Consider the following 18,872-nt stretch of genomic DNA (forward strand, 5'->3'; position numbering starts at 1 on the left):
GTTTGTTTTTTAAAATGAGTATCCTATCTTCATTTTGATGGGTGAAAAATAGTGGCACCGCAGGGGCGCTATCTTATAGCCAGTGTGCGGGATATACAGGGCAAGATCACAGATCTATGGCGTATTGTGGTGTTGGCGTGCTAATAAAGGCTCATGCACACGACTGTTTTCGGTCCGCATACGGCCATGTGCTCGAGGTCTTAGAGTACCTGAATGTCTCTTTCCATAGGCTTTCTCCTTAGAACAAAGGTTGAAAACACGTCAGCGAGTGACCTTCGTGAAGATTGCAGTGTATTAAAGGGGTATTCCAGTAGGTAAAAGTTATCCCATATCCACAGAATAGGGGAAAACTATCAGATTGGTTGTGGTCCTACTGCTGGGATCCCCACCGATCACGAGGACCCCCTATCCCCTGAAATGACCGGAGAGGCCGGTCACACGCGTTCGGCCGCTCCATTCATTTCTATGAGAGTTCTGGAGGTAGATGTGCGCTCTATTCGGCTACCTCCAGAACTCCTATAGAAATGAATGGAGCGGCCGAACGCGTGTGACCGGCCTCTCCGGTCATTTCAGGGAATACAGGGACGGGGCCCAGCGTTAGGACCCCCACTGATCTGATAGTTCTCCCCTATCCTGTGGATAGGGAAAAACTTTTACATACTGGAATACCCCTTTAAACTAATGTATCTAATGAATCCATTCCTCCTTTCTTCAGAAATGAGATTTCTTAGATGATTATGTAATAGAAGGAGATCTTCTGTACTATACTACTATAAGAGTACCTTCTTTTTTTCATTACTGTACTATTGCATTTGTGAACCCTTTTTCTCTTTGTGAAATCTGGACCAGATCCCATAGAAGTGGAGAAAGTTAAAGGGAAATGTGCGTGGAGCCATTTGGGGTGCGCACGGCTGCCGTCTGGCACATTGTGTTGGCTTTCACTGCTTGCTGATGACAGCTGGTCACAAGCTGAATGGATTTCTCAATAGTCCTATTAAGGAAAAACCTGTTAATATTACACTTATTATTTTGAACTATTTTTGCGGTGGAAAAGCAAGCCAATGAGCATAACATGATTGGTAAAAAGGCAACAGACAGGTGACGGTACACCCAGTAGGTAGAGAGACAAAATGCCAAGAGCAAATATTTGCCCATTTCATACTATACAGGTAGAATATAGATTGTACTACCTAAAGCTTAATTCACACGTCAGTGATTGTGAGCTAAAACCAGGATTGGAGCCTCCACAGACATAAGGTCTAAGGCCTCGTTCACATTTCCGTTTTTCACTGACGTCTGCTGTCTGCATTTTCTGCCGACAGCAGATGTACCCATTGATTTAAATGTGTCCACATTTCAGTATTTTTTTACTGACTGTGGGCCAGTAAATAAAGATAACGGAGACATGCACTACTTTGACCCGTGATGCAGACCAAGCACGCCCGTTGAAGTCTATGGGTCTGTGAAAATCACTGACACACATCCGTGTTGCGTCCGTTTTTCAATCATGACTAATAGGAGATTCTTTGGAAATTTATTTTCAGGTGAGCAACGCCAGTGAATTACAGATGGTAAAAATGGACACACGGATCAACCACGGGTCCTTTTACGGATATATTCATGGACGAAACACGTACGCTTTTTTTCACGGACGTGACACTGACGCAGAAATGGGAACGAGGCCTAAGGGAAAGATCTGCACCTGTTCTGTGTTTAGAGCCGCACCTGATTTTGGCTCGCAATCACTGACCGAACACTGACGTGTGAATGGGTTCTCGGGTAATAAATGTTTGACATTGGGGCTGCACGTGTGTGACCACTGCTCCAGTCGCTTATATGGGGTTGATGGAGATAGCTGTGCGGTATTTCTCCCAAAGACAGAGAATGTGCAGTCCCATACCAGGGGACCCCCCTTCTTGTGATTGCAAGGGTCCCAGCTGTCAGACCCCCAGCAATCGTACATTAATCACCTATCTGGTGGGTAGGTGGTAAAATATTGTTGGTGGATCAACGCCCCGACATGGTGTGGATATGCAAGCAAATTTGCCGCCAGGGATTTGGGTTTAGCAAACAGATCTTTCACGCACTGACAAAAATTGTAAATTGACCTGCGGTGCCAGCGTAAAATCCACAGCATTGTGGAATTGGTGCTGCAGAGTTCATCCTTTGCGAGGCGAAACGTGGAAAAACCCGCAGCAGAAATCTTTCCCTGATAGAGATATATATATATATATCTCTGTGTCATCGACATAGTTGTTATGGGGAAATAAGGCTCTGTTCACATCATGCTCAGTGTCTACATGTGCCCGGTGATGGTAGTGAGGCATATGCTGAATGTATCCCTAGTGCCCTATGAACTCCAAGGGGCTGACCATGTCCCTTGGACATACACCAGGCAGCTTTCAGTATATGAAAGTGCAGTCTGCTACTGATTTCTATACAGCAATGTGTATTGTGCGCCGCATGTAGTAGCGTACATTGGGCATGTGTCAGAAAATCTTTTGACCAACAGGAGATGTCTGTGAGCGGTTTCTTATGGATCTCGATCCTCAGACATCTAAGGGCTGCTTCACACGAGCGAGTCGATTGCGGGAATCACGCTCCGTGTGTGAGTGTGATCCTCCGCTCTGGACTTGCAGGAGCGCACGGCATTATCGTGATTTATAATGCTGTGTGTCTCTGCTTGGCCTTTTTCCCACAGAATCCTAGTGACATAAAGCTGTTAGTATGATTCTGTAGAAATAAGGCCAAGCAGAGACACACAGCATTATAAATCATGATAATGCCGTGCGCTCCTGCAAGTCCAGAGCGGAGGATCCAGCTTACACACGGAGCGTGATTCCCGCAATGGACTCCCTCGTGTGAAACAGCCCTAAGGCATTGGAGTTTGGTTTTCTTTCTACCTTTTTTTTAAATCATTTTTTATTTTTTTTTCCTCCTTTTAAAAGTTGGTGAATTTGGAAATCTTTAGCTTGTCACTTTGGACACAGTTCAGAGAGCATACAGTATTTGTGTAGAAGAAATCCCCATAAAGTAGGAGCCCTTTGGATATTTCAGAGGCCTGCTAAGAACTTCTATAGACAACCCTCCAATACAGTTCTTGATAAGTGCTGGCCGCTGTCTAGAGGTCTAGTGCTGTATAAACCTGTTTGTAGAATTCAGATTTATCAGTCCTCTATCATTCCTCCGCCTCTTTCATATGTAAATCACGGACGTGTGCCCTCCGTGTATTCACACCTCAGTTTCCCACCACGGAGGCATACCCTATTTTGTCCGTGATTACGGATCCCTCCTGAACATTATAGTCTGTGTCCATGAAAACCACAGACCTAACACAGATGTCATCCATGTTTAGTTTATGGTTTTCACGCATCGTTGCAGGGTCCATGGATTATGGGGGACTTGTGGAGGGCAGAAACAGACACTCTTCGAACATGAGCTTTTGACAGACCACTATATGGGTGAACCACTGACCAGCTTGTCAGAACTGTCCTCACCGATACGGATGTGTGAAAGAGGCCTGAAGTGTTACCATTTAGGGTTATTTCCCTGCACACTATGACATTGTCCAATCAGTGCTGTTTGTGAGATGTAGGAAAGGGTAACCTCCCTTTATTAATATATTCATAAATTTCTAGGAGGAGTAACAGAGGAATTGCAAAATGCAGGGTTCTTAGAAAAAAAAAAAAAGCTCTACAAATGTCATTTCATGGGAAATACCAGTCTTTACTAACACTGACAAGTCAGGAGAGGTTACAGGTCCTCTCTTCTTGGAGGAGGGGGTAGTCATCTTCACTGTGTGTGGCCTGCAGCGACAGCAGGTGGAAGCGTGACACCGCCTGGTGCTCATACCCGTCGTCTTCTGTACGTCCCTGCCTGTTTGCATTACCGTGTGTTGCACATATATGTTTAATGGGTCCAGGCGGTATCATCCCATGAGCTGTGTATCTGACGGCACTAACCACCCTGCTATTCTGTGTGCTCCTCTGCCACGTCAGTTTGTTCAGCTGTGCCCCCAGATCCACCCTTGCCAGCAGGAATCCCTATACTTCTGTCTGCTTTTATTGTGTTTGCATATTCCCAGTGTGGAATTTATTCTCAAGGTTTATGTTATTGGGAGCGTCTGCTTCTTGGACTCTGCAGACATCTGTTAATGTCTCTAGGGAGCGTGCAAGTCCCCATGGTGCCCGCTATATGTTTACTAGGTCATGACTTGGAGAGCATCCGGATTGTCCGTCATTTGTTTGTAGCCTTGATTCCCCCTTTTATTTGGCCTGATTGGAAGCCCGTCGTTCTGCCTAGATGGGTTTGGAAGGAGCGTATCTCGGTGGTGATTTCTGTATTATCTGCACATTTACCGCAGTATGGCTATTGTCACCTTCAGATATGCTGCCAGTCACCCCGCTGGTCTTACCACTCTGGAACGACTGGATGGTTAATATCTTTGTATGGTATATATGAAACCAAGTAACCTGCTAACTAGTTCTAGTCCCTGCATAACCCCTTAAGAACTGGACTGCTTTGGGTCTTAAAGGGATTTTCCACTCAACAGCTTCTACAGAATAGGTGATAAATGTGTGCTTGCTGGGGAAGGGGGGACCCCCAACCAATCACAAGAGCGGAAGTCCCTTATGTGAATGAAGCGGTAGTCATTGCTGCTTCGTGTATCTCAGTGGAACTAATGGAGGTAGCCAAGCGCTATACTTGTCTATTTTCATGTACTGTAGCCCTGAGGGTTGACTGTCTGAGGCCATGCTGCTTAGATGCCGCGGTTGCTAATGACCATGGCATGTAAGGGGAGGGGGGGTAAACGACTGGTCCCACCCATTACAGCAAGAGCCGGGCAGTCAGCCGAGATTACTTACAAATGGTGTGCTGTAGTGAGCCAATTGTATTGTTATTGTTCTCTTCATTTGTGTAACCTGAATTCTCCATTTTTTTTCTTTTTCTAGGGTGGTGAAAGAGGAAATATCTGATGATAATGCAAAGCTGCCATGTTTCAATGGAAGAGTTGTATGCTGGGTAAGTGAAAGGTGTTTTATACTGAGTACCTATCCTCAGGATAGGTCATCGGTATGTGATTGGTAGGGTCTGACTCATAGCACACTAGCCGATTAGCTGTTTGAAGAGGCCTCCTCACAGCTGGCACTGTGCCCATCCATTGGATAGCGGCAGTGCTTGGTATCACAGCATTCACTTGAATGGGACTGAGCTGTGCCAGGCCATGTGACTGATGAAAGTGACATCATTAGCTTGGAAAAAGGCCGTGGCGCTCACTGGAGCACTATGGAGCTGATGGGTGGGGGCACCAGCAGTTGAGTCCCCACCAGTCAGATACTGATGACCTATCCTCAGAAAACCCCTTTAAATAACATGAGATCCTTCATGTGTATTCCTATACAATTGGGCTAGTTTCACATATTCAGCAGCAAATCCTGCCGGAATTCTCTGAATCTGCCAGCAATTTGCATGCCCGCTTGCCCTATTAACTATAATGGGGTCCGGTGGAGATCCTGCTGCAATCTGTCAAAAATGTCGAAAAAATTGACTGGACAGATACCACTGCACACTGGGGTTTGTCTCATTCTCTGCCAGAACTGACGGTCGGACCACAGTGCCGCAGATGTGAAAGTACCCTCAGCCAGTCACTGACCGCAGCAGTGTTCTCCCAGTGACTGGACAGATACCACTGCACACTGGGGTTTGTCTCATTCTCTGCCAGAACTGACGGTCGGACCACAGTGCCGCAGATGTGAAAGTACCCTCAGCCAGTCACTGACCGCAGCAGTGTTCTCCCAGTGACTGGACAGAAACCACTGCACACTGGGGGTTGTCTCATTCTCTGCCAGAACTGACGGTCGGACCACAGTGCCGCAGATGTGAAAGTACCCTCAGCCAGTCACTGACCGCAGCAGTGTTCTCCCAGTGACTGGACAGATACCACTGCACACTGGGGGTTGTCTCATTCTCTGCCAGAACTGACGGTCGGACCACAGTGCCGCAGATGTGAAAGTACCCTCAGCCAGTCACTGACCGCAGCAGTGTTCTCCCAGTGACTGCACAGATACCACTGCACACTGGGGTTTGTCTCATTCTCTGCCAGAACTGACGGTCGGACCACAGTGCCGCAGATGTGAAAGTACCCTCAGCCAGTCACTGACCGCAGCAGTGTTCTCCCAGTGACTGGACAGAAACCACTGCACACTGGGGGTTGTCTCATTCTCTGCCAGAACTGACGGTCGGACCACAGTGCCGCAGATGTGAAAGTACCCTCAGCCAGTCACTGACCGCAGCAGTGTTCTCCCAGTGACTGGACAGATACCACTGCACACTGGGGGTTGTCTCATTCTCTGCCAGAACGGACAGCTGGACCACAGTGCCGCAGATGTGAAAGTACCCTCAGCCAGTCACTGACCGCAGCAGTGTTCTCCCAGTGACTGCACAGATACCACTGCACACTGGGGTTTGTCTCATTCTCTGCCAGAACTGACAGCTGGACCACAGTGCCGCAGATGTGAAAGTACCCTCAGCCAGTCACTGACCGCAGCAGTGTTCTCCCAGTGACTGCACAGATACCACTGCACACTGGGGTTTGTCTCATTCTCTGCCAGAACTGACAGCCGGACCACAGTGCCGCAGATGTGAAAGTACCCTCAGCCAGTCACTGACCGCAGCAGTGTTCTCCCAGTGACTGGACAGATACCACTGCACACTGGGGGTTGTCTCATTCTCTGCCAGAACGGACAGCTGGACCACAGTGCCGCAGATGTGAAAGTACCCTCAGCCAGTCACTGACCGCAGCAGTGTTCTCCCAGTGACTGGACAGAAACCACTGCACACTGGGGTTGTCTCATTCTCTGCCAGAACTGACGGTCGGACCACAGTGCCGCAGATGTGAAAGTACCCTCAGCCAGTCACTGACCGCAGCAGTGTTCTCCCAGTGACTGGACAGAAACCACTGCACACTGGGGTTGTCTCATTCTCTGCCAGAACGGACAGCTGGACCACAGTGCCGCAGATGTGAAAGTACCCTCAGCCAGTCACTGACCGCAGCAGTGTTCTCCCAGTGACTGGACAGTTTCTGTGTGCGAAATCACACATTTTTCACTGAACGCATCCGCAAAGCATACAGACCTATTCCCCTCAGGCTCGTCTGCATGGGGTCTTAAAGGTTAAGAAAGTTTATTTAGAAAAACTTATTTCCATAAAATAGATTTATTTTGGTTAAAAAAAGTGGTTAAAAAACACAAACACACATATATGGTATCGCCACATTCGTCATATCCCCTATAATAAATGTAACCTAGTGTTTCAACTGTCCAGGTACTAACGTAAAAATAACAATTTAAATAATAAATATTAATAATTTAATCCAATGAGCCCCCGAAATAGTACAAGTGAAAACTACAGTACATCTGATTCCACAAAAAACACACTTGCAATCGGCTACGTCAAGTTTTGCCTTTTGGATTGCAGCATCATTAAAGAAAAAACGACCGGCACCCCCACGAATCCAGAGAATGGTTGTCCCAGTCCCCTGTCCTAATGGAGTGACAGGTCGAGCATGGTGCACTACTGCCAGACAGCACACAAAAAAAATAATTAATAATAATTTAGAAAAAAAAAAAAAGTTGGTAAAAATCATTATTCTCATTTTAGGTGATATCTAGAGATGATTAAATTTCATATTTTGAAATGCATTCACACTTCGTTTGGTGGTAAAAGCAGAATTGCGTTATGGATTCTGTTACCACGGACCATAACGCAATTCTATGACTGAATGCCTTTAGAGGCATTCCGTCATAATAGAAGTCTATGGGCTGCAAAACTGATCCGTCCCGTTTCCGTTATGCAGGGGAGTCCTCTTGGAAACGGGACGGATCCGTTAAGCAGCCCATAGACTTCTATTATGACGGAATGCCTCTAAAGGCATTCAGTCATAGAATTGCGTTATGGTCCGTGGTAACAGAATCCATAACGCAGTTCTGCTTTTACCACCAAACGAAGCGTGAATGAAATTCGCTCATCCCTAGTGATATCGCCCAAATGCTAGAATTTTGCCTCTGTGAAAGCTGATAGAATTATTTCATGCTCACGTGCCTATCCCAGAGAATCTCACCCTGCTCCTGCCAGGCTTCTGTTGTTATCATGTGTGGCTTCGGCATTTGTTTCTCCCATTGACTCCATGCCTCTTTGTCTTTCCCTTACTTGGCCGTCGTCTTCCTATCTACATATTTGTGCTGTGAGTCACGGCGTGCATTAGGTCTTTCTGCTTTCAGAGAGAATGGCTGACCACAGGCTCCTCCATCTTGTTGGTCTGCAGGTCAGATGAGGTAATGGGACTTTGTCAGCGCTAGACTTTTAACCTGTACTTGTGGAATATCTGTGATGACTATTATAGAAAAGTAACGTCCTCCAAAGAACTGAGTGCACCACTTAGTCCCTAATTTGTGTGATGCTTTGTACTTGTTCCTGGCCAAAGATCATCTTGTCCTTCTACCCTTAGGCCAGTGTATTATGTTTTCTGTCTTATACTTTTAAGTGCTTTCTTTTTTCTGTTTGCTATTGTGAGAGATACACAGTCACATTATTATGACCACTTCCTACTTTCGACGTCTGCAGTTCATGAAGGAAGTAACGTGTGGTGAGCTGGCTCGGTGAGTAGTATATAAGGTGTGTGATGGGCTGTCTGCACATATATCCCTCGTGCTAAAAGAGGCGATTTTATCAGAGTTGCAAAAAGGAATGATTATTGGCTTCCGGGCCAAGGGTGGCGGTATTTCGGAACTGTTAACGTGCTGCAGTGGTGAAAGTGTATCATGAGTAGAGTTGCACCAGGTATCGAACTTCCGATATTTATTCAATTACTTTTTCACCCGGTTCAATACTATACCAAGATTTGTATTTTGTCGATACTGTGCTGCTCTACTGTTTAGCTTAGTATCTATTCTTATTAGAGAACATGGCGCGCTATGCCCCTCATCTGCTGCACAGTGGAGACGGGGGGGGGGGGGCATCCCTCCATCCCTCCATCCCTCCATCCCCCCATCCCCACTGTGACGCAGCCGGCCACTGCCATCAATGAAAATGCTAAGTGGCCCAACGGGGGGAGTTTTAGGGAAGGAGGGGGGGGACGGACTCACAGCGGTCTGTGCTCTAGCTTAAAGGATCTTTGATGATGTCATCGCTATGTGACCAGTAAAATCCACTTGTTATTGGTCACCTGGCGATTACCTCATCAAAGGTCCTTTATCCTTCAAAATAGAAGAATTTTCTGCAGGAGAGGCTTCATGCTATATACCTGTATTACTGTGAGGCGCGTCGTCTTATTACATTAGTACGTCTATGTGCCTCATAGGAACAGTGACCCCATCATGTACCTCTTACAATGGGCAACATGGGGTTGAAGGGGTTGTCCCATCTTGAGCATTGGGGGCTCCACCTCTAGGAGTTACACTTGTCCTTCGAATGGAGGCCAAAAAGTGCAAGAGTCCGCCCTCCACTCATTTCTATGGGACTGCTGAAAACAACAAGCACTGGCTTGGCTATTTCCATAAGCTCCATAGAAGTGAATGGAGTGATGGCTGAACTTAAGCAGTGCGCGTCCCACTCATTTCAATAGGACTCCTGAGAATTGTCAAGAGTGCACTCGGCTGTTTTCGGTATTCCCTTAGAAATGATTAGAGGGCAGCCACGCATGTACAGTGCTGGCTCCGTTCTAAGTATAGGTGCGGGTCCCAGAGGTGGAACCGGCACCTATCGGACATTGGGGGAATATCCTAGCAATATGCCCCAAATGTCCAAGATGGGACAAGCCTTAATCTATGGTGTCATTATTAATGTGAGTCACATGGGGGTTTAAAAATTAATAACGCTTGTGCCTCACATTTAGGGTGCATTCACATGACCTTATGTATTTTTCCCAAAAAATATGGGTGACACCCGTGTTCATTTTTTTTCTTCTGCGGACCCATTGTACCGATGCCGATTTTTGTCCTCAAAACAGACAACAATAGGACATGTTCTATCTTTTTTTTAGCAGTGCTGCGGAACAGACATACAGATGCGGACAGTACACAGTGTGCTATCAGCATTTTTTTGCTGCCCCATTGAAATGAATGGGTCCGCATCTGAAAAAAATGCAGGGTAAAAATACGGTCTTGTGAATGGGGCCTAATAGTAACAGTGACCCCTATGCTGGAAGAACACAAGCTGGTGCTGGCAGCGTTATGGTCTGGGGAATGTTTTCTTGGCCTACTCATCTATGTGGAAGACACATTAGTACGAATCCTTCCTTGCAGATCATGTACACCCATACATGCTGACTGTCTTCCCTGGGGCAGATGGGATCTTCCAACAAGATGGTGTGACATGTCAGATGTTGGTTGGTACACCCTGGCCCCCCCTAATTCCCCAGACTTGAGCCCAATTGAGCATCTGTGGGACCACCTCGACCATTATGTTTGCCCTATGGATCCTCCCCAGCTGTGGGATGCACTGCAGTCAGCATGGCTCCAGACACCTGTGACAACCTACCCGGATCTTAGCGTCACTCCCATCCTGTTTAGCTGCTGTCCGTGCTGCAGACGGTGGTCACTCTGGATGTTAGCTGGTGGTCATAATAATGTGACTCGTCTGTGAATGTTAGAAATAAGAAACTCAACACTGAGATCCACGGAGGAATATTGTTTGTATGTTTTTCCTGGCAAAATAATATCTTCATACTGTATATAATAAATCTTCACCAGAAATACAGATGTGTACGTGATGAAACGCCGTACATTGAAGCTGGAGCATTAAGTTATCTGTGTTATGTCAAGCTCATGGAGTTGCTTGAGTGTGTCTTTCGTCACATGGTGGCAGTAGACACTCTCACAGTAAAGACCTGCTGGGTTTGCATACGTGTGTGGTCACTGTTAACTTTTTCCTATGTTTTGTCTCTACAGCTCGTCTCTGCAGATGGTTCACAGTCTGATGCTGGATCTGTGTGCGCGGACAGTCATTCTGATTTGCCACCACCAATTGAGCGGACAGGGGGCATTGGAGACTCCCGTCCACCATCTTTTCAGTGAGTGTATATACTGTATTTTTTGCTTTATAACCCCAGGTTTAAGAGGAGGAAAATGAGAATTATTTTTTTTTTCATCAGACCTCATATCAGACCCTCATAAATATCAGGACATCCAATCAGACCCCTATAAATATCAGGACAATGTCAGGTACTAGACTGGTAATGGTATGGTGGTCAGTGTCGGGTACTAGACTGGTAATGGTATGGTGGTCAGTGTCGGGTACTAGACTGGTAATGGTATGGTGGTCAGTGTCGGGTACTAGACTAGTAATGGTATGGTGGTCAGTGTCAGGTACTAGACTGGTAATGATGTGGTGGTCAGTGTCCGTTATTAGACTGGTAATAAGGATTGGTGCCTGTGCATCATGTGCAGCAGGTTTCAGTATTTTGTGCTGCACTGTGGTATTTGGTTCAGGTGGGGCTTTATATTGCCCTGGCCTGCACTATGGTATTGTTGGCCCTGCCTACTTCTTTTGGCCCTACCCAATTATGTTGCCCCGCCTTCTGTTAATTTGGACCCACCTGCAACATGGGGCCACTTACATGTGTTTTTTTTTTTTTTTTTTTCCAGGGCCACTTTTAGTTCCCAAACGAGTGTCTTTGTGTGATGGAGTGGTTATATTGTGTATAAGGCTAGTTTTACACAAGCAGCAGGGGAGTCCGACAGGCTGTTCCGGTGGGTGAACAGCCTGTTGGATCCGTCCTGCCGCTAGTTCATGTGTGCCCCCGGACTGCCGCTCCATCCCCATTGACTATAAAGGGGGCGGAGTTCCGGCGGCAGCACGGCGAGAGGCAGCCGGACTAAAAGTACTGCATGTCGTAGTTTTAGTCCTGCTGCCTCTCGCCGTGCACTGGCGCCGGAACTACGCCCCCGCCCCCATTATAGTCAATGGGGATGGAGTGGCAGACCGGGGGCACACGTGAACTAGCGGCATGACTGATCCGACAGGCTGTTCACCCGCCGGAACAGCCTGCCGGACTCCCCTGCTGCTTGTGTGAAAGTAGCCTTAGTTGGTTTCACTAAACATTGTGTAATACTTGGTGACCCTCCAGGTTCGCTTGCTGGGCTTATTCTCCTCTCACTGGTAGTTTACTACACTTTATAGTAAATCTGTCCTTGGTATAGAAAGCTTCTTTCTGGCTGACCAGTGATTGGCTGCTGTGTATAAACACAAGCCAATCTGTGGAGGCCGAGCTGCAGAGGGCGGGACCGAGCAGCAGCCAGAGCCAATGATGAGACAGGAGGTGTGTCTCAGACACCCTGTAAGTACTGTAGAGAAATTGTAGTCTCAGATCACAGCTCTGTCCTACTGGAGATGAACTAAACTGCAACCAAGCAGTAAGTTCCAGGTAATCGTCCACCATAGGTACTAGCGTAGGACTAGTCGCCTTCATTTCCCCTATAATAGCACTGCAGGGTAATTGAACAGTTTGGGCTGTTCCACAGATTACACCTTACTGTCAAGGGAACATCTAACAAAAATTGGCCTTTCAGTGTGGACCACCTCTTTATTTTTAGGTTTGATGTAAACATGGCAATCACTGCTGCGTTTTTCTGACCCTTCGAGGCACTTAGGGCACTTTCAGTGGCATATATTATGTAGTCAATGCATTGGTGCAGATTTGAATAGCGGAAAAGCTATAGAAAATGCCTATACTTGACAGGTTATTTTATCTGTATTGTGGCGGTGCTGTGGCCTTCTGTGGCACCTTCATCAGTCAGTTCACATGGAGATGCTGTAAATGGTAACGTTGTGCAATGTGTTTTTGTCCTACAGTCCAAACACTCGAGGCAGCCAAGAAAACCTGGACAATGACACAGAGACGGATTCTGTGGTATCGGCACAACGAGAGCGACCAAGAAGAAAGGAGACATCAGAAAATGGTAATTGCACGTGTCCGGCTCTTTTCACACGCAGCGGTCATTTTTAATGCATGCTACATTATATTATCAAAATACATAGGCAGAAAATGTATCTGCCCCTCTTTCCGCTATCCAAGCTATCTTGGAAGAGTAAAAAAAAATGGATGCCAAATAATTATCATTTAAATTTACTCCAAAATATGACAGCATTTTTGTGTCCCTTTCAGATAGTTTTTATATTTAGTAGAAGCACTCTTTGAGGAAGAGCTTTAGAGGGAACCTGCCACCTCTACTATGGTCTCACTGAGGTCGGCATAGTCTAGTACCAGGCCCGCTGATTTCAGCCGCCTGTCATTTCTGAGCTGGCAGTCAGTACTTTTAAAGAACTAACATACCGACAGCGTGCGCCAGTACTCAAAGGGAGAGGAGACTCACTGCCCACCCCTGCCTCCTGACGATGACTGGTGGGTTTCTTTCCTGTTGTGTATAGGAAAGAAACCTGCCAGTCATCTGCAAGGGCAGCGAGTCTTGTCAGACTTGTTTCCCTTGCAGCGATGGCATGCACTGCGGGGTTCGACATGCCAGTACTCCAAAAGTACTGACTGCCAACCCAGAAGTGGCAAAACACAATGGTGGAGCACAAAAGCACTTGAACGGGTATAACAGCTGACAACCAACTCTGTGTACCACATAGCGGTGTGCTGCTCCAGGCACAACTCTGGGTGAAGTCATTTGTTTTGTGAACGCTGCCCCCTCCTGACCTCGGATCCTCAACAGAGTCCTGGTGCACAAGCCGATAAGAACAATAGGTTAAAATATATATTTATTTATATATTTATTTTGGTATCATTGTAATCATAATGAAAAATGGATGCTACAAAATTTATACTGTAAAAACATGGCATAATTGCTTTTTTGTTTCCACCCCAACCCTCCTTTTAGAAATAAATGGGTTGTCAGAGATTATAATTTAATTTTTTTTTTTTTTATATATATACTCCTAACCTATCCTGTTTTCAGTGGGGTCCGAACCCGAGACTTCCGCCGATCAGCTGTTTTAGAAGCTATCGGTGTTCGCAGTAGCACCACGGCCTTCTACCTGCTTACCAAGCACAGCGCCGTCCATTGTATAGTGGCTGTACTTGGTATTGCAACTTAGCCCCATTCACTTCTATGGGACTGAGCTGCTCCTAGGCTTATGTGACCTATGAACCTTACGTCACATTTCCTAGGGAAGCTGGCTAGCCATTAAGGAGTTAACTTTAATCTGCTTGTCCTGACTAACCCATACACGTGTACACCGGTTTGGCAGTAGCTTACCTCCTGCAGGAGCAAAGAATTGGAACTACTGAAATCCGACATGCTGAATTCTTTCTTCCCCTGACATCTGGTGGAGTAGACTCCCGACTCCGCCTAGATAGTTGGCTCGTCTCACTGAAATCGGTACGTTCAGCCAATGTTCCTAGAATGTTCATGGGCAGCTTTGGGGACTTGCACTCTCAGCAATTCATCAGTGCTTGGTAATAACATGTACCGACTGTTAGCACAACTGTCACACAAAACAGGCGCCAGGAGCGCAAAAAAAAGGACCAATAATTTGGCTTTTAAGGGATAATGTAAATTGTGTTTAACAGTCAAATCCCCTTTTGTAGGTTGTGAAATCCTGGACATTTGAGCGATGTATGATATAGTAAAGTTACAAGAGCGTGTCCTTATATCTTGCCATCTTCCATTGATTGATGTAAAATTGCTCTTTAATCTGCCAAGAAAGCGTTACTGTAATATTTTAATCTCAAGGTGGAGTTTGCTTCTTTGTGCTCCCTGGTGGGGCTGATAACATCAGTTTTCATGCAGTGACTATAGGCCTCAGTGATGCTTACGTGTCTCCAGCTTGACTTTGGGAACAAGGAATGTGGATTGGCTTGTCTTTTTTTTATCATTTAAAATAAATCTGTCATTTGGAAGTCTGTCACAAGCTCATGATATATTTACAAGCTCAATAGCAGGTCTATGAATTCTTAATGGCTATGCTTATAAATTTACTTCTAGTATTCCAGCTGGTGTTTTTTTTCTGTTTTAATATTACTAAATGCTAATCCTTTATTTGACTGACTGACTGATTTTTTTTATTTTTATTTTTTCAAAAATCTTCCTTTACTAACTTTCTAAGGGTGGGTTCACACTAACGTTAGGGATTTCGTTATGGCTTTCCGTTATAACATGGTTATAACGGAATACCCAGACAGAATGCAAAACGGAAGCCTTTAAAAGGCATTCCGTTATGCTTTCCCAAAGACTTGTATTAGGACGGAAAGCAAACGACAGGACTTTGTTTTCCGTCTTGCATAACGGGACCCAGACGGATCCGTTTTGATTCCCATAGACCTTTATTAGGACGGAAAGCAAACTGAATGCCTTTTAAAGGCTTCCGTTTTGCATTCCAACACAATACAAGTCTATGGGCAGAACGGATCCGTCCTGCCGTCTTATGGATTCCATTATTTTCTGTTTTAACCATGTTATAAGCCATAACGGAATCCCTAACGCTAGTGTGAACCCACCCATAACTAATTCATACCAATCCTTCCATGCTTCTTCCAACAAGCATACAATTTAAAGGGCATCTGTCAGCAGATTTGTACCTATAAAACTGTCTGACCTGTTACGTGTGCGCTTGGCAGCTGAAGACATCTTTGTTGGTCCCATGTTCATATGTGCCTGCATTGCAGAGAAAAATGATGTTTTACTATATATAAATGAGCCCCTATCAGCAATGGGGACATTGCCATTACACCTAGAGGCTCTGCTCTCTCTGCAACTGCCGCGCCCTCTGCACTCTGATTGACAAGGCCAGGTGTGATCATGTTTACACTGCCCTGTAATCGGAGGATGCGGCAGTTACAGAGAAAACTGAGCTCATTTCACATATTAAAACATAATTTTTCTCAGCAATGCGGACACATATGAACATGGGACCAACACAAATGCCTTTAGCTGCCAAGTGCACATGTAACAGGTCGGCCAGTGCCATAGGTACAAATCTGCTGACAGATGCTCTTTAAGCTGACCATACAAATGAAATAAAAATTTGTCCCTAAATAATGATTTCAGCAACAGTAGCCAACTATCCATTGTGTATGCCAGCAGCTTGTCATTAGATTTCATGTGCGCCTTCATGGAATTTTTCATCAAATTGTAACGCTTTGTTAAAAATTCACTAATAATCAAAGTGTAGTAAAAGGGGTTGTCCGGGTTCAGAGCTGAACTCTGACATACCCACATTTTCACCCAGGCAGGCCCCCTGATATAGCAGGATCGCACAGGGCAAGGGCTTTGTTTATAACATTACACTACTAGGCAGAGACTTCCGCCTAGCAGTGTTCCAGGTGACGCCAGCGGCTCTTTATGGACAGGCTTTAGCGATGCCCTAGCCGTTTTACAGGCTAGGGCTGTGCTAAAGCCCGCCCATTAGTGCCGATGAAGTCACCAGGCTCACTGCTGGGCAGAAGCCTCCGCCTAGCAGTCCTTATGGAGAACAGAGTACGTCACCTGATCTCCATAAAATGCCTTTGCCCTGTACGATCCAGTGCAGGGCAATGGAGAGCATTGGAACATTAAATGCTCCGATGCTACTATTAGGGGGACTGCCTGGGTAAAAATGTGGGTATGTCCAGGTTCAGCTGTGAACCCGGACAACCCCTTTAAGTCAAGAACCACAGGTGGCTGTACAGGGGAAGAGAGGACAGTAACTGCCTGTGATCTTTCATGATGTCATTTGCAGCTTCCGCTTCCAACGCTCCCTTACGCGCAGAAACAGGAACTAAAACTATTCATTCCAGCCACTAACTTGAAATGAGTACTACATCCTGACTATAGCTGCAATAAAGCTAAGATCCTCGGGCCCTGTTCCTATCTAGAGAACGGGGCTACCAAAGTGAAGGAGAGCACACTGTGCATGCTCATCGTGCTCCCCATTCATCGCTAGTGCGCTCAGCTATTTTCCGAAGTCCCATAACAATGAATGGACAGCGCTCCGGTATTTTCGGAACTCTCAAAGCGGTGAACAGAGGTTGGCCGTTCATGTGTGGCTGATCTCTGTTCACTTCGGGGGTTGCGTCCTAACATTGATGGCATATCCTAGTGATAAGCCCCCAGTGTCCAAGATGAGACTATACCTTTAATACCACGATACCTACTTGACATGGTCCATACATTTGACCCCTCAGATGCCATGGTCAAATATGGGAGGGAGATGCCACGGCACCTGGGAGGTTAAAGACCAGGAGTGCATTCTCCTGGCTGTGTACCGGCTTCCCCTAGCTCGGCTTTGGGAGGACTGGGAGTAGAAGAAAAAACAAACAAAAAACACCTGGTCTTGGAAGAGTAAAGGGGAGGAGTTATTACTATTCTCGTTCAAAGTGTCAGGTTTATAAAGTTGGGAACCTACGGATTTAGATTGTGTCTGTTATCTATGGGTCACGTGTCCACCATCAGAAAATTCCCATTTAAAGCATTATCATTAAGCTTTGCTATTCTTTTTCTTGTGAATGACACCTTTCACAATGGCAGTTTAGTCATCCTCAGCAGTTTCCCCACCCTAAGTGACGTGACGTGGACGTTGATGTGTATGATGATGATGATAGACACAGATTCCTTATGAGGGTACAGAACATGTAGAGGAGAGCTGCGTCTTCCGGCTGTACAGAAGTAGGCTCTTGTAAATGCCAGAAACGTTAGTTCTATGATACCGTTAATGAGTCGGATGTCCTCTTTACCCCTGAATCATCTACTTGACATCACAGGAATGGACATCATTTAACAACGGGGTAAGAAATGCACCACATTGTGGGGTTTTCATGGACAGCATGGACCCCTTTACTGTATGCTCTTACAGTGTTTCATTGGGAAAACTGGTTTGTCTATAATACATTCACTTGCAATGTAGATGACTTGGAGTGGGTGCGGTGAAGCAACACCTGTCTGGGAATTTTTCATTAAAGACCCTATTGGGAGTCACTGAAGAATTTACATTTCCATGGATGTTTTCACAAAACCATTAGTTTGTTGACTCATTTGTGGAGACTCGTCTTCGTCCTGAATAGTAATTACAACCCAAGTACAAATGCGGAGGGGGTCCAAGTGTGTTAGCTGAAAAAAAGATCTATTTTTTTCATAAATAGTTTTCAATCTCTCTAGGTAAGGCTACTTTCACACTTGCGGCAGAGAGATCCGGCAAGCAGTTCCGTTGCCGGAACTGCCTGCCGGATCAGGCAAAATGTATGCTAACTGATGGCATTAGTAAGACTGATCAGGATCCTGATCAGTCTTAAAAATGCCTGATCAGTCGAAAAAATGCATTGAAATGCTGGATCCGTCTTTCCGGTGTCATCCGGCAAAAACGGATCCGGCATTTATTTTTTTCACCTTTTTTTCAGTCTGCACATACCGGAAGGACGGATCCGGCATTCGGAATGCCGGATCCGGCACTAATACATTCCTATGGGAAAAAATGCCTGATCCGGCATTCAGGCAAGTCTTCAGTTTTTTTAGCCAGAGATAAAACCGTAGCATGCTACGGTTTTCTCTTTTGCCTGATCAGTCAAAACGACTGAACTGAAGACATCCTGATGCAAACTGAACGGATTACTCTCCATTCAGAATGCATGGGGACATACCTGATCAGTTCTTTTCCGGTATAGAGCCCCTGTGACGGAACTCTATGCCGGAAAAGAACAACGCAAGTGTGAAAGTAGCCTAAAAGGCAAAAAAATATAGGCAAAGTATTATTAAATCTGTAGTATGTATGTAGTTCCCTGTCAACCGGAGTCTAAAGAGTTCTTGCCCTTTTCTTAGTTGTGTCTGGAAAGCCATGAAACAACCAATATGGCCACAATGCAATTCACAAAGCTTTTCCTGGATCCTGATTGGCTGGGTTCA

At 45.8% G+C, this 18,872-nt stretch overlaps 1 protein-coding gene across 4 annotated transcripts in view; it reads left to right on the plus strand.

Moving 5' to 3' along the window:
• DVL3 (dishevelled segment polarity protein 3) overlaps positions 1 to 18,872 on the plus strand; it is a 77,303-nt gene that overhangs the window by 18,963 nt on the left and 39,468 nt on the right. For all 4 annotated transcript variants that reach the window (XM_040428490.1, XM_040428486.1, XM_040428487.1 and 1 more), the window contains exons 2-4: positions 4,953 to 5,022; positions 10,947 to 11,068; positions 12,850 to 12,956. In XM_040428490.1, coding sequence (XP_040284424.1) covers positions 4,953 to 5,022; positions 10,947 to 11,068; positions 12,850 to 12,956 — 299 coding nt within the window. The remainder of the gene's footprint in view (positions 1 to 4,952; positions 5,023 to 10,946; positions 11,069 to 12,849; positions 12,957 to 18,872) is intronic.

The sequence above is a fragment of the Bufo bufo genome, chromosome 4 (assembly GCF_905171765.1).
Source record: "Bufo bufo chromosome 4, aBufBuf1.1, whole genome shotgun sequence".
Classification (NCBI taxonomy): Eukaryota; Metazoa; Chordata; class Amphibia; order Anura; family Bufonidae; genus Bufo; species Bufo bufo.